Below are 26,415 nucleotides of genomic sequence, written 5' to 3'. Positions count from 1 at the left end.
TACAATGCTAGGGGAGCACAGAACATAGAACATCTGAGTTGAGTTGGGGGGAGTCAGGAGTTGACATTTGTACTAAGTCTTGCCAGAGCAATAGTCGTTTGTCAGGTAAATAAGGGGGAGAGGGCATTACAGATGGTAGGTGAACAGGAACAGGTTTGTGAAAGGACCTGGTGCATGTAGGGAATGATGAGAAGTTCGTTGTGACAGGAAGTATAGGGCACAGCAGGGGGAGGAAAGGGAGTATCATTGGAAAGGAAGGTGAAGCAGGATTATGGAGGGTCTTTGGGCTGAACTGTAATTGAGCAAAACGTATATAGGTAAGTGGTATGTATCTTAACCAGAAAGTATCACTTTAACAGATAAGTTTGGCTAGGCACTGTGGGAGGTGCACAGAAGTTTAAGAAATCATTCTGGACTTGGTAGCAATTACAGTCTGGTTGGAGACAGAACCAGGTAACACTTAGTAACAAGGCTAGATATAGTTGTCAAGTGCTGTAGGAGTTCCAAGGAGGGAAAGGCCACTGTGCGTTGGCATGACTAAAGTAGATCTTTCAGAGGAGTAAGATTTCAATGTTCTTTTAATACTTCCTATTCTATAGTAAGGAGAAGGGAAAGGCAGTTCATTTGCAGCAGATGGCATGGTTGGGGCTGTTGTGAAAGACAAGGTTAGAAAGATAGCTAAAAATCTTGAACTCGATTTGGCGGGTAGTATAGACATCTACAGAGTTAGTTATTCAGCTAATTATTTTCGATATGGTGAGAGGATTTTGAGCCAGGAGTAACCTGATAAAAGCAGTATTTGAAAATGATTAATCTGGGGGTCAATAAATAGGATGAGAGAGAGAAAAGAACTGGAAGCAAGGAGAATGATGTAGGAAGCATATTACAGTCATATAGGGACCAAGATCTAGACTAGAATGATGGTAGTGGTATCAGAAAGAGAGGTAGGTGTGGTTATAAGACACCTCACAAAGTTAAACTTATTGCCTGAGAACGAAGGAGGAAGATCAAAGGAGAGGTCAAAGGCAACCTAGATGTTTCATGTCTGTGTGACTTTAACGATTGGCAAAGTTAAGAAAGTCTTTATGGGGAAATTCCGACGAAAGATGGTGAGTTTGATTTTAAACATGTTGGATTGGTGAGCATGGCAGGATCATTAAATGCACATATCGAGGAGGCAGTTGGAAATGCAGCAGTGAAGCTCAGGGAAGAGGTCAGAGTTGGCTACATAGAATTGGGAATCATGTATACTCAAGTGGTAGGTAAAGCCGTAAGTATGAATGAATGCTTTGTTAGAGACGGAGAGACCACAGACATGGAAGAGCAGTGTTGAAGGAAGGAATGAAAGAACAAGTAAGCAACCTCTTGTGGAGAGACCTAGCATGCTGATTAAGAATATGGGCTCTAGAGGCAGACTGCTGGAAAAATCCTGGCTCCCCCTCTTAACTAGCTTGTTAGGAGATGTCGGGCAAGTTACTGCCTTACACTTGTAAAATGAGAATATTAGTAGTACATATATTATAGGGTTGTTAGGAGGATTAAGTGAAGTAATACATGTAAACCACTTAGAGCAGTACCTGGTATTTGGGGTGGGTGAGTGGTGTATGAATCTTTTCTGTTTCCTATCTTTGAAACTCCTTGCTTTAAACCTTCACAGCATACCACAAAAAGACAAGTGCAGACACGTACATGACCTCAATGAAGAGGAAGATAAAATTAGGCACAAAAGGCAAGTCGAGAGTTTTCTTACAGTGTTAGATTTAGGAATGTAACATAGGGTCCCAGACTTCTGAGTTGAGTACTTATTTAATTCCATATTCAGTATATGACAATGTGTATAGGAAATTATCCTGAGGAAGCAATTTATCCTGATAAAGAATATTAAAGAGAGGAGTTAGTAGAAGTTGTAAAACTTTTACATTTAGTGTTGTTGATTTTTTTTCTCTTTATGTTACTGTACCAGACATAAAATGACCTTAATGAATTTTGGATCCTATTTCACAACTAATTCTGAATATTTTTATTAATCACTAAAATATAACTGTTGATGATGATGATGATATAACAGTATTTTATTTTAAAAATGAATTTACAATACAATTGCCTGTTTTTCTTTCTTTTTTTCTTGGTGTACAATTTTAGAAATTGTAAATCATATAAATCATTTAGATTCATGTGACTTCCACCACAATCAGGATAGAGAATACCTTCATCACCCTAAAAATCCCCCATACCATCCATTGACAGTCACCCCCAACTTTACTCATAATCTGGCAATCCCTGAACTGTTCTCCATCACTGTAGTTTTGTCTTTTAAAGAAAGTCATAAAGACAGAATCGTACACTGTGTCATTTTTTGGAGAGTGATTTCTTTCATTTAGTGTAATGCCTTTGAGAGTCATCTAAGTTGTATGTATCGATAATTCATTCATTTTGCTGAATAGCATTCCATTGTATGGAATATTCCAAAGTTTGTTTATCCATCAACCCATTGAAGTGCATTTGGGCTGTTTCCAGGTTATGATGACTATGAATAATACTGATATGAACATTTTTGTACAAGTTTTTGTGTGAACATAAATTTTTATTTCTCTAAGGTAAATATCTAGAAGTGGGATTACTGGGTCATATGGTAAGTGTTTAACTTTATAAGAAACTGCCAAACCATTTTCCAGAGTGGCTGAACCATTTTGCATCCCCACCAGCAATGTATGAGAGTTCCACTTGCTCTACATCTTTGTCAGTATTTGGTACTGTTGGTATTTATTTTAGTTCTTCTGATAGTTGTGAAGTAGTATCTCATTGTAGTTTTAATTTGCTTTTCCTTAATAGCTAATGATGTTGAATATCTTTTCATGTGCTTATTTGCCATCCTTATATCCTGTTTACTGAAGTGTCTGTTCAAATCTTTTGCTGTTTTTTAATTGGGTTGTTTATTTTCTTTATGATATTTGAGAGTTCTTTATATATTTTAAATGCAATTCTCTGTTGGATATATGATTCATAAATATTTTATCCCAGTCTGTAGCTTATCTTTTCATTCTCTTAACAGTGTCCTTCGTAGAGCAAACTTTTTTTTATTGTTGCAAAATATACCTAACATAAAATTGACCATTTTAACCATGTTTTCAGTGTACAATTCTTTGGCATCAAGTATATTACCATTGTTCTGCAACCATCATCACTATCCATCTCCAGAACTTTTTCGTCTTCCCAAACTGAAACTCTGCACCATTTCCCATTATACTCCTCTTTGTTCCTGGCAACCACCATTCCTCTGTCTCTGAATTTGACTACTCTAGATGCCTCATATAAGTGGAATCAAACAGTATTTATCCTTCTGTGTCTGGCTTATTTCACTTAGCATAATGTCTTCTAGGTCATCTATGTGACAGAATTTCCTTCCTTCTTAAGGCTGAATAATATTCCATTCCAATATTATTCCAATACAGTCCATGTATCTACCACATTTTGTTTATCCCTTCATCTGTCTGTAGACACTTGTGTTGCTTCTACTTTTTGGCTGTTGTAAATAATGCTATGAAACTGGATGTACAAGTGTCTGTTCAAGTCCTTGCTTTTAGTTTTTCTGAGTATATATCTGGAAGTGGAATTGCAGGATCATATGGTAATTCTGTGTTTAATCTTTTGAGGAACCACCATACCGTTTTCCATAGAGGCTGTATCATTTTACATTCCCACAAGCCATGAAGAAGGATTCCAATTTCCCCACACCCTTGTTGACACTTAATTTCTTCTTTTTTTGCGATAGCCATCCTAACAGGTGTGAAGTGGTACTTCATTTTGGTTTTGATTTCATTTCCCTAATGACTATTGATATTGTACATCTTTTTCATGTGCTTTTTGGCCATTTGTGTATCTTCTCTGGAGAAATGGCAATGTAAGTCCTTTGCCCATTATTTAAATTGATTATTTACTTATCATTTAGTTGTAGGATTTTTTTGTATATTTTAAATACTGATTCCCTTATCAGATAAATAATTTGCAAGTATTTACCTTCATTTCATGAATTGCCTTCTCTGTTGATAGTATCCTTTGATGCACAAAAGTTTATATTTTTGACAAAGTCTAGTTTGTCAGTTTTTTCTTTTGTTATCTGTGCTTTTGGTTCATTGCCAAATCTAATGTCATAAAGGTTTTCTCCTATGTTATCTTCTAAGTGTGTTATAGTTTTAGCTTTTATATTTAGGTCTTTGGTCCATATTGAGTTATTTTTTTTGTATATGTTATAAGGTAAGGATCCAACTTTATTTTGTGCATGTTGATATCCTGTTTTCCCAATACTACTTCTTGAAAAGACTGTCCTTTACCTATTTATTGTTCTTAGCACTCTCTCCAAAACTCATTTGACCATAAATACAAGACTCTGTTCCTAGACTTTCCATTCTATTCCGTTGGTATATATGTCTGTCTTTATGCCATTGCCACACTGTTTTAATTACTGTAGATTTGTAGTAAGTTTTGAAATCAGGAAGTGTGAAACCTCCAACTTTGTTCTTCCTTTTCAAGATTTTCACTATTTAGGAACCCTTGAGATACTATATGAATTTTAAGGTGGATTTTTCTATTTCTGGAAAAAAACGTCATTGGGATTTTGAGAGGGATTATACTGAATACACTAGATCACTTTGGGCAGCATTGACCTCTTAACAATATAGTAAGTCTTCAGTTCATGAACATGGGATGTCTTTGCATTTATTTGTATCTTTAATTCTTTCAGAAACATTTTGTGGTTTTTAGTATACCAGTTTTTTTGCCTCAAAGCAAATGTTTTAAATTTTGACACAATACAGTTGTCTGGTTGTCAGGGTTTTCTTTCATGGATTATGCTTTCTTTTTCCATGTCTAAGGACTCTTTGACAGCAGATCATGGATAAGATTTTTTTCTTTAAACATTTTTATAGTTGTATAATTTATGTTTATATCTATGATATTTTGACTTGGTACTTATATGAAGTGTGGAGTTTAGGTTAAGGTTCACTTTTTTGCCTAAGAATTTCCAATTGTTCAGCACCATATGTTGAAGAGAGTATTTTTTTCTCCATTTTATTGCCTTTGCATTTTTATCAGAAATAAATTGGCATATGTTTGTGTTAATAATTAACTTCATAATAAATGGTGAAAATTTGAAGTATTTCCCCTAGTATCAGCAATAAGACAAAGATGTGCACTCTCGCCACTTCCATTCACAGCTGAATGAAATTAGAAATTAGTAGTAGGACATTTAGAAAGTATACAAATATGCAGAAATTAAACAGCATTCTACTGAATAACCAACGAATCAAAAAGGAGTCACAAGGGACTTTAGAAAATACTTTGAGATGAATGAAAGCAAATCTTAACATACCAGAACTTAGGTAATGCAGTAAAACAGTATTCAGGGGGATATTTATAGTTATAAATGCCCATATTAATATAGAAGGTCTGAAATTAATAACCAAAACATTTCACTTTAAGAACTACAATTTTTTTAAACTACAAAAATTGGTCCAAATCCTTAGAATGTGTGATACCAAGAATGAGCTGTAATGTAAACTATAAACTTTAGGTAATCATAATGGGTTGATGTAGATTCATTAGTTGTAACATGTGTACCACTCTGATGGAGGATATTGATAATGGGGTAGGCTGTACATGTGTGGGGATGGGGTTATGTGGGGAATCTGTACCTTCCCTCATTTCTGCTATGAATCTATAACTGCTCTAAACACATAAAGTCTTAATAAAAAAAAGAATCTACAAAAAGAAAAGCAACCTAAACCCACATCAAACTGAAGGAAGAAAATAATAAAGATTAGAGCAAAAATAATTAAATAGAAAATTAAGGAAATATAGAAAATCAGCAAAACCAAAAGTCCTTCAGAAAGATCAACAAAATTCATAATCCTTTAGCTAGACTTACCAAGGAAATAGGAAAAAGGAAATTTTTCTTATAACCTGCCCTACTTTGATTCTTGTTTGCATGGAACATCTTTTTCCATCCTTTTACTTTCAACTTTTTAAAAAATCTAAATTGTATTTCTTGTAGACAGCAAATAGGTCGTGTTTTCCTTTTTTATTTTTCTGAAGATTTTATTTATTTATTTGACAGAGAGCAAGTAAGCACAAGCAGGGGGAGGGACAGAGGGAGAAGGAGAAGCAGGATCCCTGGGGCTTGATTCCAGGATCCTGGGATCATTACCCGAGCCGAAGGCAGATGCTTAGATGACTGATCCACCCAGCCACCCCGTGTTTTCCTTTTTAAATCCACTCTTCCAATTGAATGCTTATTAGTTCATTTATATTTAATATATGTAATTGGAGTCTTTTGATAAGATAGGATTTGGTCTGCCGTTTTGCTATTTGTTTCTGAATGTCTTGTATCTTTTTTGTTCCTGTTACTCCATTTATTCCTTCATATTAAATAGGTTTTTCCAATATATAATTTTAAACAACTTGTTTCTTTTATTACTTTTTAGTTGCTTTCTTTTTTTTTTTTTTTTTTAAAGATTTTATTTATTCATTCATGAGAGACAGAGAGAGAGAGAGAGGCAGAGACACAGGCAGAGGGAGAAGCAGGCTCCATGCACCGGGAGCCCCACGTGGGATTCGATCCTGGGTCTCCAGGATCGCGCCCTGGGCCAAAGGCAGGCGCCAAACCGCTGCGCCACCCAGGGATCCCTTTAGTTGCTCTCTTAATAGTTGTTCAGGATATTCTAATTAACAGCTTAAACAAACTAGCTTGTATTAATACTGACTTCATTTCAAAAATACTCAAAAACTTAGTACTGTTTATCTGTTTTCTCCTTCCTCCTTTGTACTACTAATGTCATGCAAATTACATCTTTATATATATTTTAAGCTCATCAATATAGTTTTATAATTATTGCATTATGTAATTATCTCTTAAGTCAGGACACGAAAAAGAGTTACAAAGACAAATACATTTATACTGTATTTTTATGTTTACTTATATAATCAACTTTACTAGTGTTCTTTCTTTGAGTTGCTGAAGAGTGTCCATTTATTTCAGCCTGAAGTATTCCCTATAGTTTTTCTCAGAGGGTAGGTCTTATAGTGATGAATTCTTTCAATCTATGCTTAGATTGCTCCCTGTGGGGAGTCTGATACGGGACTCAATCCCAGGACCTTGGGATCACGACCTGAGCCAGAGGTAGATGCTCAACTACTGAGCCACCCAAGTGTTCCTCTTAATTTCTCCTTTAGTTTGAAAGTATAGTTTTTTGCCAGTGAAGTTTTTGGTTGGCAATCTTTTTCTTTTAGTGCATCAAATATGTCATCTTACTGCCTTTTAGCCTCTGTAGTTTCTGTTGAGCAGTCAGCTGTTGATCTTATTTAGGACTCCTTATCCGTGATGAGTCACTTCTCTCTTGCTATAGTCAGGATTCAATCTTCATCTTTTGCTTTTGAGCTTTTGAAAATTTGGCTACATTTCTCAATGTCTCTTGGACAGACTCCAAGTAGGTCCCTTTGAGTTTGTCCTACTTGGATTCTGTCGAGTTCTGTAATGTGTAGATTAATGCTTTTCATCAATTTGAAGAAGTTTTCAGACATTAATTCTTCAAATATTCTTTGTGCTCCTTCTTCTTCTGAGATTTCCATTATGCATGTGTTGGTATGCTTGATGTTTGCCCATAGGTCTCTGAGGCTCTGTTATTTTTTCTTTAGTCTTTCTTTTTGTTCCTCAGATTGAGTAATCTTCCTTAGATGATAGTTGACATATCTTCAAGTTTGCTGATTCTTCTGTCAGCCTAGATCTTCTGTTTAGCCCCTCTAGTATATTTTTCATTTCAGTTATTGTACTTTTTAACTCCAGAATTTCTTTTTTTAAGATTTTATTTATTTTTTCATGAGAGACACACACAGAGAGAGACAGAGACATAGGCAGAGAGAGGAGCAGGCTCCATGCAGGGAGCCTGATGTGGGACTCGATCTCGCGACTCTAGGATCACGCCCTGGGCCAAAGGCAGTCACTCTGCTGCTGAGCCACCCAGGCATCCCAACTCCAGAATTTCTATTTGGTTCTTTATTATGATTTCTGTCTCTTTATTTTTATTCCCTATTTAGTAAGGCATTCTGAAACATTCTTTTAGTACTTTATACATGGTTTCCTTTAATTTTTTGAAGGACTTACTTTTTTTTCAATTGTTTATCCATTATCTATTTTTTTTTTGTATATTTTTTTAATTGGAGTTCGATTTGCCAACATATAGTATAACACCCAGTGCTCATCCCGTCAAGTGCCCCCCTCAGTGCCCATCACCCAGTCACCCCTACCCCCCACCCACCTCCCCTTCCACCATCCTTGTTCATTTCCCAGAGTTAGGAGTCTTTCATGTTCTGCCACCCTCTCTGATATTTCCCACTCATTTTCTCTCCTTTCCCCTTTAATCCCCTTCACTATTTTTTATATTCCCTGAATGAATGAGACCATATAATGTTTGTCCTTCTCCGACTGACTTACTTCACTCAGCATAATACCCTCCAGTTCCATGCACGTTGAAGAAAATTGTGGTATTCGTTGTTTCTAATGGCTGAGTAATAATATTCCAGTGTGTGTGTATGTGTGTGTGTGTGTGTGTGTGTGTGTGTATCACATCTATTTGAAGAACTTAAAATAACTGGTTAAAAGTTTTGTCTGAGAAGCCCAATGTGCTTTCTCAGAAAAGTTTCTATTAACTATTTCTTTTTTCCTGTGTATCAAAGTACAATCATTTGGGTAGCTTATAAACAACAGATTTATTTCTCACAGTTCTGGAGGCCGGAAGTCTGAGATCAGGGTTCTAGTATGATCAGGTTCTGATGAGTGCCCTCTTTTAGGTTGCAGACTGCTAACTTCTTGTTGGATCCTCACATGTCAGAGAGCAGGGAGAGGAAGCAAGCTCTCTCAAGACTTCTGTAAGGGTACTGATCCCTTTTATGAGGGCTCCACCCTCATGATGTCATCTAATCCCGTTACCTCCCAAAGGTCCTCACTTCCTATTACCATCACATCACCAGTAGGGTTTCAACATACAAATTGGTGCAGGGGGAGCACAAATACTCAGTCCATAACAGTTTTAGAATTTTTTTGTTGCAGATGAGACATTTAAAATAATGTCATGTGACAACTCTGAAAATCATTCTCCCACACACACCCCAGGGTTTGTTGTTATTGATATTTGTATAGTGATTTTCCTAGACTAATTCTGTAAATTTGAAAGCTTTGTCATGTACAGCCACTGAAGTCTGTTCACTCAGCATAGTGGCCCACTAATTATTGGAGAAAGTTTTCCTTAAATACCTTGAACCAAAAAGTTCTACCAGCCTTTGTGTGTGTGTGTGTGTGTCTGTCTGTCTGTCTGTGTTGGGTCACTCCTTCCATGCCCAGGCAGACAGTTTGCAATTCTTAGACTTCACTTCCTGCTTGTACAGACCCTCAAGGTCAGCCAGAGTTGAGAGTTTAATGACTTTTCAGGTCCTAACTTTCCCAGGCATACACATAACCCAGCACATGTTTGTTACCTTCTAGAGTCCCAGGAGTATATCTGAACTTTTCAAAGACCCTTATGGACATTTCATTCCCTATTTTGCTTTTCTTTTTTTAAGAACATTTAACATGAGATCTACCCAATCAACAAATTTTTTTGGTGTAAAATACCGTGTTGTTAACTACAGGTACTCTATTGTACAATAGGTCTCTACAACTTAGTCATTTTGCGTAGCTGAAACTTTATAACCTTTGAATAATGACTCCCCATTTTCCTCTTCCCCTAGTCCCTGGCAACCACCATAATATTCTGCTTCTATGTGTTTATTTTATATACCTTATGTAAGTTGTTTCATGTAGTATTTGTCCTTTTGTGACTGGCTTATTTCACTTAGCATGGTATCTTCAAGGTTCATTTGTGTTGTCACATGGCAGGATTTTCTTTTTTTTAGGCTGAATAATATTCCATTGTATGCATGATACTACATTTTCTTTTTTTTTTTTTAATACTACATTTTCTTTATTCATTCACTGATGGACATTTAGGTTGTTTCCACATCTTGGCTATCATGAACAGTGCTGCCAGGAATATAGGAAGTTCAGATATCTCTTACAGACTCTGATTTCAGTTCTTTGAATACTCATAAGTAGAGTTGCTTTATCATATGGTATTTCTATTTTTAATCTTTTGCAGAAGCTCCATACTGTTCTCGGTAGTAGTTACACCATTTTACATTCCCACCAAAAGTGTACAAAGATTCCAGTTTTTCAAGACCCTTACCAATGCTTGTTATATTTTGGGTTTTAGATGTTAGCTGTCCTAACCTAACAGTTGTGAGGTGATATGTCATTGTGGTTTTGATTTGCATTTCCCTTATAATTAATGCTGTTAAGCACCTTTTCATATACCTGTTTGGCCATCTGTGTATCTTCTTTGGAGAAATGTCTATACAAATACTTTGCACAGTTTTTAATCAGATTTTTTTAATTTTAAAATTATTTTTTAAAATTTGAATTCCAAGGTGCCTGGATGGCCCAGTTGATTAAGTGTCCAACCCTTGGTTTTGATTTAGGTCATGATCTCATGGGTTGTGAGATCCAGCCTGCACTGGGCTCTGTGTTCAGGGCGGGGGGCAGGGAAGGGGGTCTGCTTGAAGATTCTCTTCCTCTACCCCTCCCCTTACCCACACTTTCTCTCTGTCAAACAAATAAATCTTAAAAATGTTGAATTCAAGTATAGTTAACATACAGTGTTATATTAGTTTCATAGGTTTTGTTTCTTTGGCATTGAGTTGTAGTTCCCTATATGTTTTGAATATTAATCTCTTATTGGATATATGATCTACAAATATTTTCTCCCATTCTATATGTTGCCTTTTCACTCTGTTAATTGTGTCTTCTGCTATGCAGAAGCTTTGTAATTTGATATAGTTCCACTTTCTATTCTTGCTTTTGTTGCTTGTGCTTTTGGAGTTATAAAGAAATCATTGCCAATATCAGTGTCAAGAGGATTTTTCTCCATGTTTTCTTATAGGAGTTTTAGAGTTTCAGGTCTTATTTTTAAGCCTTTAATCTATTTTTAATTGATTTTTGTGAATGGTATAAAATACGGGTCCCTTTTCATTCTTTTGCAAGTGGAGATTCAGTTTTCTAGCATCTTTTGTTGAAGAAACTATCCTTTCCCCATTGTATATTCCTGCCAGTCTTACCAAAGATCAGTTGACCATGTATGTGAGGATTTATTTCTGGGTTTTCTCTTCAGTTCCACTGGTCTGTATGTCTGTCTGTATTTTAGTACCATAGTATTTTGATTGCTATAGCCTTGTAGTATATTTTGAAACCCATAAATGTGATTCTCATTCCCTATGTCTTCTTTTAATTTTTTTGTCATCCTCTTGTTAGCCCCACCTGGTAATTCTGTCTCAAGCAGCTACATGTTAAACAACCTTCACCAGTTGGTTTTGACAAATGCCCTAGGGCTGGGCTATTCCTACAGAGTGAGATATGAACCAAGTCAAAAACAAAAAAAACAACAAAAAAAAAAAAAAACAAAAACAAATCTTCATTCAGGGAAAGCATTTCTGTGAGAGTTAAATTAAGATAAACTAAGCTGTTTACATCCTGAAAAAAAAAAAACAAGCCCTTGGAATGTAGCTTCAGCAAAGTACTAGGCTGGTCAAACAGCGACAGTTCTCTGAGGATGGCGCTTCTGGTGAACTCCAGAACTGCTCTACTTCCTGTAGTATCAGCTAGACTGCTGTTTTATTTACAACCACTGTAGTTGCAAGATTGTTGGTTTTCAAAGCTACTGCAAAGTGGGGAGAGGGAAATGTGATTTCAGAAAGTTGAAATCTTACTATTCTCATTGAGCCTCAGCTGTTTTTCTTGAACAACTGTTCCTCCTATTATTGTATGCCTTTATTTAATTTCCAGACTTATCAAAAGTTTAATTTTTTATGGAAGAGTGGATTTTCAAGGTCCTTACTCCAACATTCTAGAAGAAATTTCTCTCCATCTTACTTTTTTTATCCTATCTATACTATTATATTTAAAAGTGAGTTTCATGTTTTTTAAAAAATAAGTTTCTTATGGAATGTAGTTGGGTCATTTTTTCCCACTTTTTATTGTGTTATGATTTACATAGTATTAAACTCACTCATTTAAGTGTATAATTCAGTGACTTGTAGTAAATTTACAGAGTTGGTCAACCATCCTCATATTCTAGTTTTAGAACATTTCCAATACCTCAAAGATGGCTCTCAGTCCCTTTTTCTTCTCCCAGACCAGACAGTGACTAATCTATTATCCCTCTATATGGGGATTTGCCTATTCTGGACATTTTGTTATAAGTGGGACCTTATAAAATGTGACCTTCTTTAACTTAATGAAGTGTTTTAACTATGCCTAGAACTAGTACTTTTCCCAGTCCTGAGGGATTTCCTAGCCCTGAGGGATTTGTATGCAAGCTAAGCACATCTTCCACAGGCAGCTAAGCAGTTTACAACTCCATCTTAGCCCTCATTTCCTGCTTGTACAGAGACTTGAGATTAGTCAGAGGTAAGAGCTTAGGGTTTTTTCTAGTCTTTCCTGAGCATGCATACAGCTCTAGCCATGTGGACAGGCCTGTGCACATGTGTGGCCTTCTAGATTCCTGGGAGTATGTTGGAGCTTTTCAGGGTCCTTTAAGGACATTTCATCCCTCAAGATTTCCTTCTAAGTTTTTTTGTTAACCTATTGGTTATTCCAACTCCACCACCTCAGGCAGGGGAAGAATTCACCAACTGCCTCTGATCATTTTCCACGAAAGTTCTGGGGAAGTCTCTTAGCACTGGGTGGTGAGCTTTGGGTTACATTAAGGAGAGTATTGCCTGTCACTAGAAAGACCACATAATGACTGTTCTCTGATAATGGTGCTTTGAATGAGTTCCAGCCCTGTTTTTTCCTCTCCAGTGGCTGCCAGGCTCCTGGTTTTTGCTGCAATTTCAGGTTGTTGGTTTTCAAGGTTACCACAGATCTGGGAGAAAAGGACAAGAAAAGGGCAAGTTAAAATGCCACAAAATGTATTATTCATACTGAGATTTAACTATTTTATTGAATAAATATTTCTGAGATTGCTGCAGGCCCTTGGTTAATTTCCAGAGTCCTGGAGAAGCTGATTCTGACCATTTTGGCCAGTGTTCTCATTGCTTGTTGGAGGAGAGAATTTCAGGAGGTCCATACTCTGCCATTTTCACTGATGTTACCTCTCTTAACAGTATCTCCTAAAGTTCGTGAATTTGACAAAGTCAAATTTACTTTTTTTTCATAACTTCTGCTTTTGGTCCTATAGCTAAGATTTCTTTCTAACCCAAGATTGCAAAGACTTTGTCATATGGATTCTTTTGCAGAACATAGAAGTTTAGCTTGTACATGTATGCCTATGAACCATTTGCTTTCTGCCTGACTCTGCTAACTTCCATATCCTCACTCTTATTTTCTTCCATCCCAACTCAGTGGTAGGTACATCCTTCGTGCCTGAAGTTAATCATTACACTTTTGTACTGGATCCTAGCCTTCTTATCTCCTCAGATACCTTGGTCAGTTATCCCAAGTATTGCATTTTTCCTTTCAGGATCTTAACATGCTTTGTATTACTTGCCAGTTTCCATAGTGTACAGACTCCTACCATGAATTCTCTTTAAAAAATGATAAAAACAAAAAGTTCCCTTCAGTTGTTAGCTACTTGAGCAAAGAATATGTTTTGATTCTCTCCACTTACTGTGATCACAATAAGTAGCACTTGGTTTAAAAATGAAATATCAAAATGAAATCAAAATGATAGAATTAAGTACATATATTAATATTTTTGATATGCATACAGGAAATGATGTTTCTCCAGTCTTTAATGTGAATTTTCAAACACACAGAAATGTTGAAAGATTTTAATCACAAACATCTGTTACATCACCAACTAGACTCTACCGTTAATATTTTATTTTATCACATATCTATCCCTCTACTCATTTATCGATCCATCTTACTTTCTTGATGTATTTAAAATAAATTGCCAATGTAAATGCATACCCTCCTAAATACTTCAGTATGCATATTGTTAGCTAGAATTAAATATTTAAATTTTTTCTTTTGATGCAAAATTTATGTGCAATGAAATGCACAAATTTTAAGTGTTTATTTGCTAACTTTTGACCAGTGTATATGTTTTTGTAGTGATGTGTTGGTAAATGTTTAACAGCTGGCTCTCCAGAAAGTAAAAGGGCCCTGATTTCTACCATTTGCCAGTTTCCATGGTGTACATACTTGCACCATGGAAAATTTCAAACTACCAAAGTTATCACTGAACATGGAATCTGGAAGATATGTGTATAATCATTGGACCATTTCTAGCATACCACTGCATCTGTGTAACTTAATCCATAGAAGATTACCACCATTCCAGAAAGTTTTATCATACTTCTTGTAAGTAATTTCCCAAGAGGCAACTAGTGTTTTGACTTTTTTCCACCATAGATTCATTTTTCCTGTTCTAGAACTTCATCTAACTGAAACGATATACTTTGTTTTCTTTCTGTAAGGCTTCCTTACCTGAGCATGTTTTTGAGATTCATTCATATGGTGTATGTCAATCATTTTTCCTTCGCTTTGCAACAGAATTTCTTAGAAGGATTTTCTTTAATCACTGTATTCTTTTTCTAGGACTGCCATAACAAATGACAACAAATGTAGTGGCTTAGAACAACAGAAATTTATCCTCTCACAGTAGCGAGAAGTCTAAAATCAAGGTGTTGGCAGGGCCATGCTCTTTCTGAAGGCTTCCTTGTATCTTCTACCTTTTGTCATTTGCCAAAAAATCCTTGGTGTTATACCCGCATTATTCCAGTCTCTGCCTCCATCATCACATGACAGTCTCAGTGTGTGTCTGTGTCTCTGTGCTTTCACACGGCCTTCTTATAAGCACATTAGGCATTTTATTTAGGGCCCACCCCAATTCAATGTAATGTCATCCTAACTAACATTTACCTAACTCATTTACCTAACATTTACCAAAACTCATGGAGTTTTGAGGGTACACTATTCAACCTAGTACAGTCTGGCCTCCAAATAATCATATCCATCTCACACACAAAATACATTCACCCCATTGTAACATCCACAAAAGTCTTAACTTATTCCAGCATCAAGTTTGCATCTGTGGCTTTACCTTTGTAGTCATCCTTCATTTTGTCCTGTCTTTTTCACTTTCACACCAGGCTGGCACTGTTTCTGCTGGTATACAATTCTCTGAAACCTTATTTGTCTCATGCATGTCAAGAGATCCCTATAATCAGTTATAAGGGTTTTCCACAAATCCTTTCTGGATAACCCCTCCTCTCTTCCTGGCTTTTGCTGAGATGGTTGATTGCATTCATGAATCACACACCTAATCTCTTCAGTGAAGGTCTGTCCAGCCATACCATTGGCCCTGTTTCCAGAGCACATTGTTTAGATACACGGAGAATTCTATAGATCATCAAGTGCTGGTTTCTTTTTTCACAGATCTTTCCTTAATTTATCTCTCTTTTCTCTTCATTTTATTGTAAGCAGCAAAGGGAAATCAGGCTGCATCTTCCACACTTTGCTTGGAAATATCCAGGTTCAACTAAATATCCAGGTTCATCACTTATAAGTTATACTTTCTACCCAACAGCCAAACTTGATTCAGCCAAGTTTCTGCCACTTGATGACCAAGATTGCCTTTCTTCCAGCATCCAATAACATGTTCATCATTTCCTTCTGATGCCTCACCAGAAATACATTTTCTTATGTTCATATCTCTAGCAGTATTCTATTCATGATGATATATGTATTCTCTAACATGATGGAAGCTTTCTTTACTGGCCTCTTCTGAGCACTCACCAGAACTACTATTTACATCTGTATTTCTACTAACAGTCTCTTCAAGGCAACCAACCTTTTGCTGTCAGGCAATTCAGAAATTCTTCCAGCCTCTACCCATTTCCCAATTCCAAAGTCACTTACACCTTTTTAAGTATTTGTTACAGCAGCACCCTGATTCCCAGTACAAAATCTGTATCAGTTTCCTAGGGCTGCTGTTAACAAAGTGCCACAAAAAAGGTGAGTGAAAACAACAGAAATTTATTCTCTCACAGTTCTGGAGGCTAGAAGTTCAAATCGAGATGTTGACAGGCTTGGTTTTTAATGGAGACTCTGAGGAAGAATCTGTTCAATGCCCTAGCTTCTAGCTTCTAGTGGTTGCTGGCAATCCTTGCCTTGTAGAGATATCACTCCAATCTTTGCTTCTGTCATTATGTGATGTGTGTGTCTGTGTGCCTGTGTCTCTACGTGACCTCCTTAAAAAGATATCAGGCATTGGATTTAGGACCCGCACCAATCCAGTGCGACCTTATCTTACCTAACTGTATCTGTAAATATGCTATTTCCAAATAAGTTACGTTCTGAGGTTCTGAGTGGACATGAATTTTAGGGGGATACTATTCAACCCAGTATATTGAGTTCTCTTCTCTTCTTTCCCTCTTACTTTTTTAAAAATATTTTTAATAATGAAATGGATCACACTAGAGAGTGCTTAACACATGTGTTCAGTCAAGTCAAGAAATCAAACTTTGCCAATACTCCAGAGTCCCTGTATGCTCTTCAGAAATCACATCCCCCTGACTACCAGATATAACCAGTCTCCTGACTGGTGATAATAATTTCTTTGCTTTTCTTTATATTTTTACCACCCATACATACATCACTAGACAGTTGGTTAGTTTTGCTTGTTTTTAGGCATTATATCAGTGAATTGGATTGTGTGTAATCTCTTGGGCCTTCCTTTTCTATGTAACATTATATTTGTGAGATTCATCCACATTACAATGCATAGCCATAGTTCATTCACTTTCACTGTAGTATAGTATCCTTTATGTGGACATATCAGTACTTATTTATCCATTTTACTGTAGTTGGACATGTGGGTTGTTTCCATTTGTGGGGGCTACAAGTATCAGTCCTACTACTGTTAGCATTCTTGTACATGTATCCTGGGACATGGGCAGGAGTTTCTCAGGGTATATAACTAGGAGTGGAATTGAGGGGTGAAAAATTCATACCTGCTCAACTTTATAGATCTCAACTCTTTTGTGAAGGGATTGTCCCAAGTTAAAAACCCACCAACCACATGTGAAGAAGGTTCAGGTTGTTCCATATCTTTGTCCACACTGGGTATTGTCAGACTCCCATCTGATGGGTATTTAATTATATTTCACTATATTATTTTCCCCTTTCTTAATAATTAGGATTCATTTATGTTATTTCTTATTTTTCAAGGGTTAGGAAAGTCTTATTTTCCTCAACCTTCTATTTTGAAAAATTTCAAACATGGAGAAAAATTGAAAGAATAGTACACCCACTCCCTTCAAGTACATTTACCAACCACATTTTGCCACATTTGCTCTACCTTTGTTTTTCTCTACACTGGAATCTGTGTGTAGTTTGTTTATTGCTACACAATTTGAAAATAAATTTCAGACATTAAGAGGTTTTACTCTTAAATACTTCATTATGTTTCTTCTAAGAACATAGAAATTTTCTTGTATAATCATAGTATTATGATCATTCTTAAGATATTTAGCAATATTGCACTAATATTATCTAATATAGAGTTTCTAATTAGATTTCTCAATTTTAAATCCAGGATGTAATCAGGGATCAAACATTGCATTTAGTTTGCTTTATAAAAGTTCTCCTCTGTGTGTGTGAGTGTGTGTGTGTGTGTGTGTGTGTGTGTGTGTGTCTGTCTGTCTGTCTGTCTATCTTGCAGGCATTGATATTTTTCAGGAGCCCATGTTGTTTTGTTTGTTTCATTGTGGTTTTAACTCCTTTTCTTCATATCTAATGAGGTTGGAAACCCTCTTGCACATAATTGGCCATTTGGATATCTTCCTTTGTGAAATGGCTATTCAGTTCTTTTGCCTATTTAGCAAATGTGGAAATGTCTATTTCCTACCTGGATATCTTTTCAACTGCTTATATGTGTCCAGATGCAGTCTTGGTTCAGAGGTCATTTTAGGCATGTATCAAAGGAGTACCTCAGCCCCAAAACCCTAGGATATGGCAGATCTCAATGATCACTACTTACCTTCAGTTACTGCTATGGAGAGGAGGGAACTAGGAAAGTGTTGTGGTTGTGTCCTGAATATTCTATCTATTCTATCTCCAAATTTCATCTCTCATCTTAATATGCATTTCTTATAAATTTGTACAAGTTCTTTATTATTGTGGATATTTGCTCTTTGTTGGCTATATAAAAATGCCTATTCCCATTTTGTGGCTTATCATTTCACTCCCTTTATAGCATCTTTTGATGAATAAAAGTTCATTTTTATGTAATAAAATCTATTAATTTTTCCTTCTACTTTGTGATTTTTGTACTTTGATTAATGAATCCTACCCTACATGAGCTCAGGAAGATATTGTTCTTTATTCTGAAGGCTTTATGTTTTTGCCTTTCACATTTAAGTCTTTGATCCAACTGGAATTGATTTCTGTATATGGTGTAAAGTAGGATTTCAGGTTTGTTTGTTTGTTTTTACAATATAAATAACCCTCTATCCCAACACTATGTTTTGAAAATGTCCCTGTACTGTTATTGTATTGCTAGCTCTGTCATATATCAGGTGTTCATGTATGCATGGGTGTTTTTATGGGTTCTCTTTGATTCCTTTGATCTTTTTGGCTATCAGTTTATCAGAATCAGTATCACAGTTTAGCTTTTTAATGTCTTGATATCCAGTACAATAAAAAACATTCCTTCCACCTTGTTCTTTTTCAAAAGTATTTTATTTACTTTTGATACTTCGCTTTTCCATGGAAATCTTAGAATCAGTTTGTCAGGTTACACACACACATACTTTCTCTTATGTGATTTAAACTGAAATTCCATCAAGTATTTAAATGAATTGAGGACAGATGACATATTTACAGTATGAATCTTCAGATCTTCAAGTGTGAATATGCTGTATCGTCTCATTCATTTAATTATTCTTTAGTGTCTTTGAATACATTTTCCCTATTTTCTGTTCTAACATTGTGTGAGACTGAATAGTGTTAAAATTCCCCTATTACAAATGATCAATTAGGTGACTTTTAGTAAATTTATTGAATTATGCAATCATCAATACAATTCAGTCTTAGGGCATTTCCATCCCTCTGCAAAATTCCCAGGAGTTTATTTGCAATAAATCACTCCCACTTCTACCCAAAGCCTCTGTCTATAAATTTGTTGAATCTAGGTGTTTCATATAAATGGAGTCTTAACAATGTGTGGTCTTTGGAATTTGGCTTCTGTCAGATAGCATGTTTGCAGAGTTTGTTCATATTGTAGCCTGTATCAGCAATTCATTCCTTTTTATTTCTAAATAATTCTCCATTGTATGGATATACCACATTTTATTTATCCTTTCATCACTGATGGCATTTGGGTTGTTTCCACTTCTTGTCTACTGTGAATAATACTATTAACATTCATGTCCAAGTTTTTGTGTGGACATGTTTTCATATCTCTTGAGTGACTGGACTTTCTAGATCATATGATAACTCTGTATAACCACTTGAGGGATGGCCAAACTGTTTTCCAATGTGGTTGCATCATTTTACTTTCTCATCAGTGATGTTTGAGTGTTCCTACTTCTTTACATCCTTTCCAACACTTTTTGTACCCCTCCTTTTTTTTTACAGCCATACTAGTAGGTGTGTACTAATATCTCATCGTGGTTTTAATTTGAATTTTTATAATAAGAAATAACCTGAATATTTTTCATGTGTTTATTAGCCATTCTTATATCTTCTTTGATGAGTTGTCTATTCAAGTCTTTTACCCATTTTTTGATTGGATTGTTTTCTTAGTATTTTGTGGTAAGAGTTCTTTATGTATTCTGAATACAAGCACTTTATAAGTTTTATGACTTGAAAATATTTTCTTCTAGTCTGTAGCTTATCTTTTTATCTTCTTAATGGTATCTTTTGAAGCACAAAAGTTTTTAATTTTAATGATGTTCCATTTATTAATTTGTTCCTTTATGGAACCTTTATGGGATTTTTGGTATCATATCTGAGAAATCATTACTGAACTCAAGGTAGGAAAGATACTACTCTCCTGTGTTTTCTTCTAGAATGTGTATAGTTTGAGCTCTTACAATTAGATCTCTTATCCATTTTGGGTTCATTTTTATGAGTGAGATAAAGGTTCTAAGTTCATATTTTTAAATATGCATATCTAACTGTCCCAGAACTATTTATTATAAAGATTATTATTTCCCCCAATGAATTGTCTTGGCACTTTTGTGGAAAATCAGTTGACCATAAATGTAAGGGTTTATTTCACTTGTTTTGGTTCTATTGATGTATATGCCTATCCTTATACTCTGAATGTCTTTACTTTTATATAAATTTTGAAATCAGGTAGTGTAATTCCTCCAATTTTCCTCCTGTTTTTCAAAATAGCTTTGGTTATTCTAGGCCCTTTGTATTTCTATGTAAATTTTAGAACAAGCTTGTCAATTTTTCTATTTAAAAAAAGCCTGCTGATATTTGATAAGGATTGTGTGAATTTGTAGTTCAATTTGGGGAAAACTGTCATTTTAATAATATTGAATATTCTAGTCCATAAACATAGAATGTCTCTTCCTTTATATAGCTCTTCTGTAATTTATTTCAGCATGTTTTATAGTTTTAAGTTTACAAACATTATATTTTTTTTACTAATTCTTACTTTTTCATTTTGATGCTCTTGTGAACAGAATTGTTCTATTTCATTTTCTTTTTTTAAATTTTATTTATTTCTTCATGAGAGACACACACAGAGAGAGAGACAGAGACATAGGCAGAGAGAGAAGCAGGTTCCATGCAGGGAGCCTGATGTGGGACTTGATCCCCGGGCCCCAGGATCACGCCCTAGGCCGAAGGCAGACACTCAACCACTGAGCCACCCAGGTGTACCATTATTTCATTTTCTGATTATTACATACATGTATATAGAAATACAATTGATTATTGTATATCTGTCTTGCATTCTTGATCTTGTAATTTTTTACTTAATTCAAGTAGTTTTATCGTGGATACCTTCAGATTTTATACTTAGACAATTATGTTGCCTATGAATAAGGCAGTTTTAACTTCTTTCTTTCCAATCTGGATGTCTATTTATGTATGTATGTATGTATGTATGTATGTATGTTTCCTTGCACAATCTAGAATTCAGTACAGTGTCAAATTGAAGTGGTGTGGGCCACCCGGGTGGCTCAGTGGTTGAGCATCAACCTTCAGTTCAGGGCGCGATCCCAGGGATCACGTCCCACATCGGGTTCCCTTTGGGAAGCCTGCTTCTCCCTTGGCCTGTCTCTGCCTCTCTCTCTGTGTCTCTCATGAATAAATAAATAAAATCTTCCAAAAAGAAGTGGTGAGAACAAGCATCTTTGCCTTTTCCCAGTCTTAAGGGGAAAACATTCAGTTTTTAACTATTAACTATGATCTTAGCTCTAGGTTTTTTGTACACGATCTTTAGAATCATAGTACATTACTTTCCTGTGGGTGCTGTAACTAATTATTATAAACTTAGTGGCTTAAAGCAACTAATTTCTTCTCTTACAGTTCTAGAGGTCAGAAGTTATTAAATCAGTTGTGCATAAGGTTGCCTTCCTTCTGGAGTTCTCTAGGGGAGCCTTTTCCAATGTCTAGAATCCACCTGTAATTCCTTGGCTCATGGCCCTTTCCTCACATTACTTCAACTTCTACTTCCATCTATTACTCTGTCTCTGACCCTCCTGCCTCCTTCTAGTAAGGATCCTTGTAATTATATTGGGCCTACCTGCATAATCCAAGATAATCTCCCTAACTCAAGATCTGTAACTTAATCACATCTGTAGAGTCTCGTTTGTCATGTAACATTTTCATAGATTCCAGGAATTAGGATGTGGACATTTTTGGGATATCATTCAGCAGGCTGAAGTTGTTCCCTTCTATTCCTAGTTAATTGAAGTTTTTAAAAAAATCATGGATGAGTGTTGGATTTTGTTTAATGCTTTTGCTGCATTCACTATAGGGCTCATGTGATTTAATGTTTTAATCTATTAATATGATGTATTCATTGATTTCTTAGATGTTAAACCAATCTCATTTCTGAGATAAATTCCACTTATATGTGTATAATCATTTCTATATATTGAGAATGCCTGAATTAGGCAGACTTACTAATTTTTTGTTAAGGATTTTTTTGTCTGTTCATGAGGGATATCTGTAGTTTTCCCTGCTTGTGATGTCTTTGTTTAGCTTTGGTTTCAGTATACTATTGACATCATAGACCAACATCATAGAATAAGTTGGAAAAGATTCCCTCCTCTATTTTCTGAGAGTGTTTGCGCATGATTGACATTATTTCTTTAAATATTTGGTAGAATTCACCAATGAAGGTATCTGGACCTGAACTTTTCTTTGTGGGTAGATTGTTGATTGCTGATTGAACTAATTTACTTATTATAGGTTTATTCAGCTATTCTCTTTATATTTGAATCTGCTTGGTAATTTGTATCTTTCTATGAATTTGCCCATTCATCTAAGGTTTCTAATTTGTTGGCCTAAAGTTATTCATAATATTCCCTTATAATCATTTCCAGTTCTATTGTGTCAGTAATGATGCCTCATCTTTAATTCTTGATTTTAGTCATTGTTGTCTTCTCTCTTATTTTCTTGTCTGGCCTAGCTAAGGGTTCACCATTTTGTTAAACTTTTCAAAGAAACAGGTTTTGGTTTCATTGATTTTCTCTAATTTTCTGTTTTATGTCGCATTGATTTATTACTTTTTATTATTTTCTTTTTCCTTGCTTTGGGTTAAGTCTTTTTCTAGTTTCCTTAGTTTGGAAGCTCAGATTATAGGTTAAAAACATTCTTCTTTTTTTATGTAGATGTTTAAAGCTGCAAATTTCTCTCTTAACATTGTTTTAGTTGCATCTATAAATTTAGATATGTTGTGTTTTCCCTTTAATTTAGTTGAAAATATTTTTTAAATTTCATTTTTGAGTTCTTTGACTTAGGAGTTATTTAGAAGTATATCGTTTAATTTCTGAATATTTGTGTTTTCTAAGATTTCTTCTAGCAGTGGATCTCTTTTTTAAAGATTTATTTATTTATTATTCATAGAGACAGAGAGAGAGAGAGAGAGAGAGAGAGAGGCAGAGAGGCAGAGACACAGGCAAAGGGAGAAGCAGGCTCCATGCAGGGAGCCCAAAGTGGGACTTGACCCCGGGTCTCCAGGATCACACCCTGGGCCGAAGGCTGGCGCCAAACCGTTGAGCCACCCAGGGATCCCTAGCAATGGATCTCTAATGTGATTCCATTGTGATCAGATATGTGTATGATTTCAGACTTTTTAAATTTTTTGAGACATATTCCCCACTTTGGAGCCCTCGCTCTACCATCAGCATGATAGATTCCCTCACTTTCTTTAAGTCATATCTCTCAAATATCACTTTCTCAATGAGACTTACCAAGACCAACATTAAAATTGCAACTACCACTACTATAACCCCCTAGCACTTCCACTCACCCATTACATTGCTGTATTTTTATAGCAGTCATAACCTTCTGATATACTATATAATTCACTGAGCTCTGTGAAGATAGGGACTTTGTTTTATTTATTGATATATCCCAAAAAAGAATAGTACCTGAATCATAATAGTCACTGAATATTTATTTTTGAAGGTATACATTAGAATATTTATCCACTTGGTCATATGTAGCTGAAATTTGTTCATTTTCATTAGAATATAGTATTTCATTATATAAACTGACTACAGTTTTGTAATTGATTCTTAGATGGACATTTATATTTTTGCTAGTTTCAGGCTATTATAAATAGCACTGATCTAAACATTATTATTGTATCCTGGTACATATATGCCTAAATTTCTCTAGAGTATATATGTAGGAGTGGAACTGATTAGTCATATTATGAGCAAATCTTCAACATCAGTAAATAACATTATAGTGATTTTCACTATGGGTGCACATTACTACCAGCAATGTATGAGGCTCTACAATTTCACTGACATGTGATATTGGTGTTCTTTTTAATTTTTGCCAGTATGGCAGTTTTCTATTAATATCCCAACCCTTCTTAATTAGCATTTCCCTGAATTCTAATACGGTTGAGCAGTTTTGCATATATTAGCCCTGTATATTTCCTCTTTTGTGAGGCCTCTTTTCAGTTGTCTGCTGCTTTTCTTAATGGTTTTTTACCAGTTATTTGTGCAGCAAACATCTTTTTCCATTCTATGACTTTTCCCTTTATATTTTCAATGAACAGAAGTTTTAAATTTAGTTGAATCTGTCAATATTTTCCTTAATGATTAGTGTTTTTTGGGTCTTAAGAAATCCTTCTATAAATATTCTTATACCTTGCTGGTAGAAATGCAGAATAATACAACTCCTACGGAGTAGAATTTAGCAATATGTGGAAAAATTGCATACACATTCACCCTTTGTCTCATCAATGCCACCTCTTGCAATCTGTTTCAAAGATATACTGGAAGAATACAAAATGTTGTGTGCACAAGGCTATTTGTCAGAGTATTATTCATAAAAGCAAAAAATACTGGATACAGCACTAATGTGCATCAGTAGGAGAGTAGTTAAATAAATTAGTACATTCACACAATAGAGTACTGTGCAGATATCAAGAGGAAGGGGAAGAACTCTACACATTAATAAGTTATTTCTGATATATTGTTAAGTACAAAAAAGTAAATTGTAGAACAGTATTTATAGTAAGTTACCTTTTATATAGGAAAGGGGTGTAAATGATGAATTATGTAGATACACACATTTATGTGTTGTGTGAGCCTGCCTATTTGCTTATATTTTCAAAAAAGAAACAATGGAACCATAATGTCAAAACCTAAGTAAAATTATTATTTATGGAGAAGGAAAGGAATGGGATGAAGGGGACAGAGATGGAGGTGACACTTTTGTGAAGGTACTGTATAACACAGTTTTCATTTTAGATTCATGTAAATGTTCTGCATAATTTAAAAAATAATCAAAAAGGAAAAAATCAATTCTTAAAATTCTTGAAGTAAATCAATTCCTTAAATAACCTGAGGTAAATGAATATAACTATGAATAAAGTTGGTAACATAACCATACAGAAAAAGTAATTATGTAAAGTAACTTTAAAACAACATTTGTATAGTCCTAGTGGAATATATTTTAAAGACAAAAATAACTGCAAAGACATATAAAACTGTATTCAGTAGTTTTGTCATTAATAGTTATATTAGTATTGTTACTAACATTTTAAAATTCTATAAACATATTATTGGAAAAGGCTAATATCATTGAGCCAATATTTTAAGCATATGTGAAAAGAGATACAAGTCTAAGATCAAAGAGTTTGAGTAAAAACCTTGTAATCTTAAATTTAAAGTGGAATACCAATAGAAACTCATGATTTATTTTTCTTTTGAAAGAATTTCCTAGCTTTGTCCACTGAAAAGCCTCAGAAACAAAAACAACAGCTATCAACAAACCTAACAACAAACACATTGTGGTTTCTAAACACTATTTACCATTAAAAGGAGCCAGGGTTCCTTGGAGAGATAATCTAGGTTTGAGTCAGGAAATATTCAAAATGAGCTTGTGACATCTTGCTGTGCCAAAAAACTAGAAAGCAACACAAGGAGCCAATCTGAAGGGACTTACTGGCCCCAAGTAGGATAATTTGATGACTAAAAAGAATAAAGATTACATTTAAGTGAAACACGTCAAACATGTGAAAATGATCTCACGATTATACTAAAAATAATCGTTGGTCACCATTGGACATTTCTAAGGTACTAATTCATTACTTTCATAGTTGGTAAATATGGGGGGGGGGAATCAAGCATTTGTCCAGCCTTTGCTGTATGAACTGTATATGGGGAAACCCAAATAGTTGACGGTAAGTTCATTTTAGAATTCCAGATAATAAATGCAGAAGAAATAATAGAATTAATAAATACAGAAGAACTAATATCATTAGGGGAGCTCCATTTTGCAACTTCTTAATTAACAGATCGAGGCAATGGTCATCAATGGGTGCAAAACCCATTAGGTGAATGGGGAAACTTCGTAATGGAGCAATCAGACTAATACCTTCTAAATCTGCTGATCAACTTTAGCATCATTAAAGTGGGACCACCAAACATTATATGCCCTATGATGTGATGTCATAGGAAGTACACATCTATCTATGGATGATTGTTACCTTAAATATTGAACCTGAATCTAGTGAAGCCTCTAGATCAGCACTATCTTAATGCAACTTTCCACAATGATGCAAATGGTTTCTATCTCTTCTGCCCATTATGGTATCCATTAGCCACATATGGCTA

The 26,415-nt window shown here is 35.2% G+C and overlaps 1 protein-coding gene across 5 annotated transcripts in view; it reads left to right on the top strand.

Annotated features, from left to right (window-relative positions):
* Window positions 1–26,415, top strand: part of RBM41 (RNA binding motif protein 41) — a 52,423-nt gene that overhangs the window by 4,733 nt on the left and 21,275 nt on the right. For 2 of the 5 annotated variants that reach the window (XM_072744758.1, XM_026014888.2), the window contains exon 5: window positions 1,658–1,729. The exons of the other annotated variants lie outside the window; for them this stretch is intronic. In XM_072744758.1, coding sequence (XP_072600859.1) covers window positions 1,658–1,729 — 72 coding nt within the window. The remainder of the gene's footprint in view (window positions 1–1,657; window positions 1,730–26,415) is intronic. 5 annotated transcript variants of the gene reach the window in all.

The sequence above is a fragment of the Vulpes vulpes genome, chromosome X (genome assembly GCF_048418805.1).
Source record: "Vulpes vulpes isolate BD-2025 chromosome X, VulVul3, whole genome shotgun sequence".
Lineage (NCBI taxonomy): Eukaryota > Metazoa > Chordata > Mammalia > Carnivora > Canidae > Vulpes > Vulpes vulpes.
The sequence above is the reverse complement of the archived record's forward strand: the minus strand, read 5'-3'. Positions and strand labels throughout refer to the sequence as shown.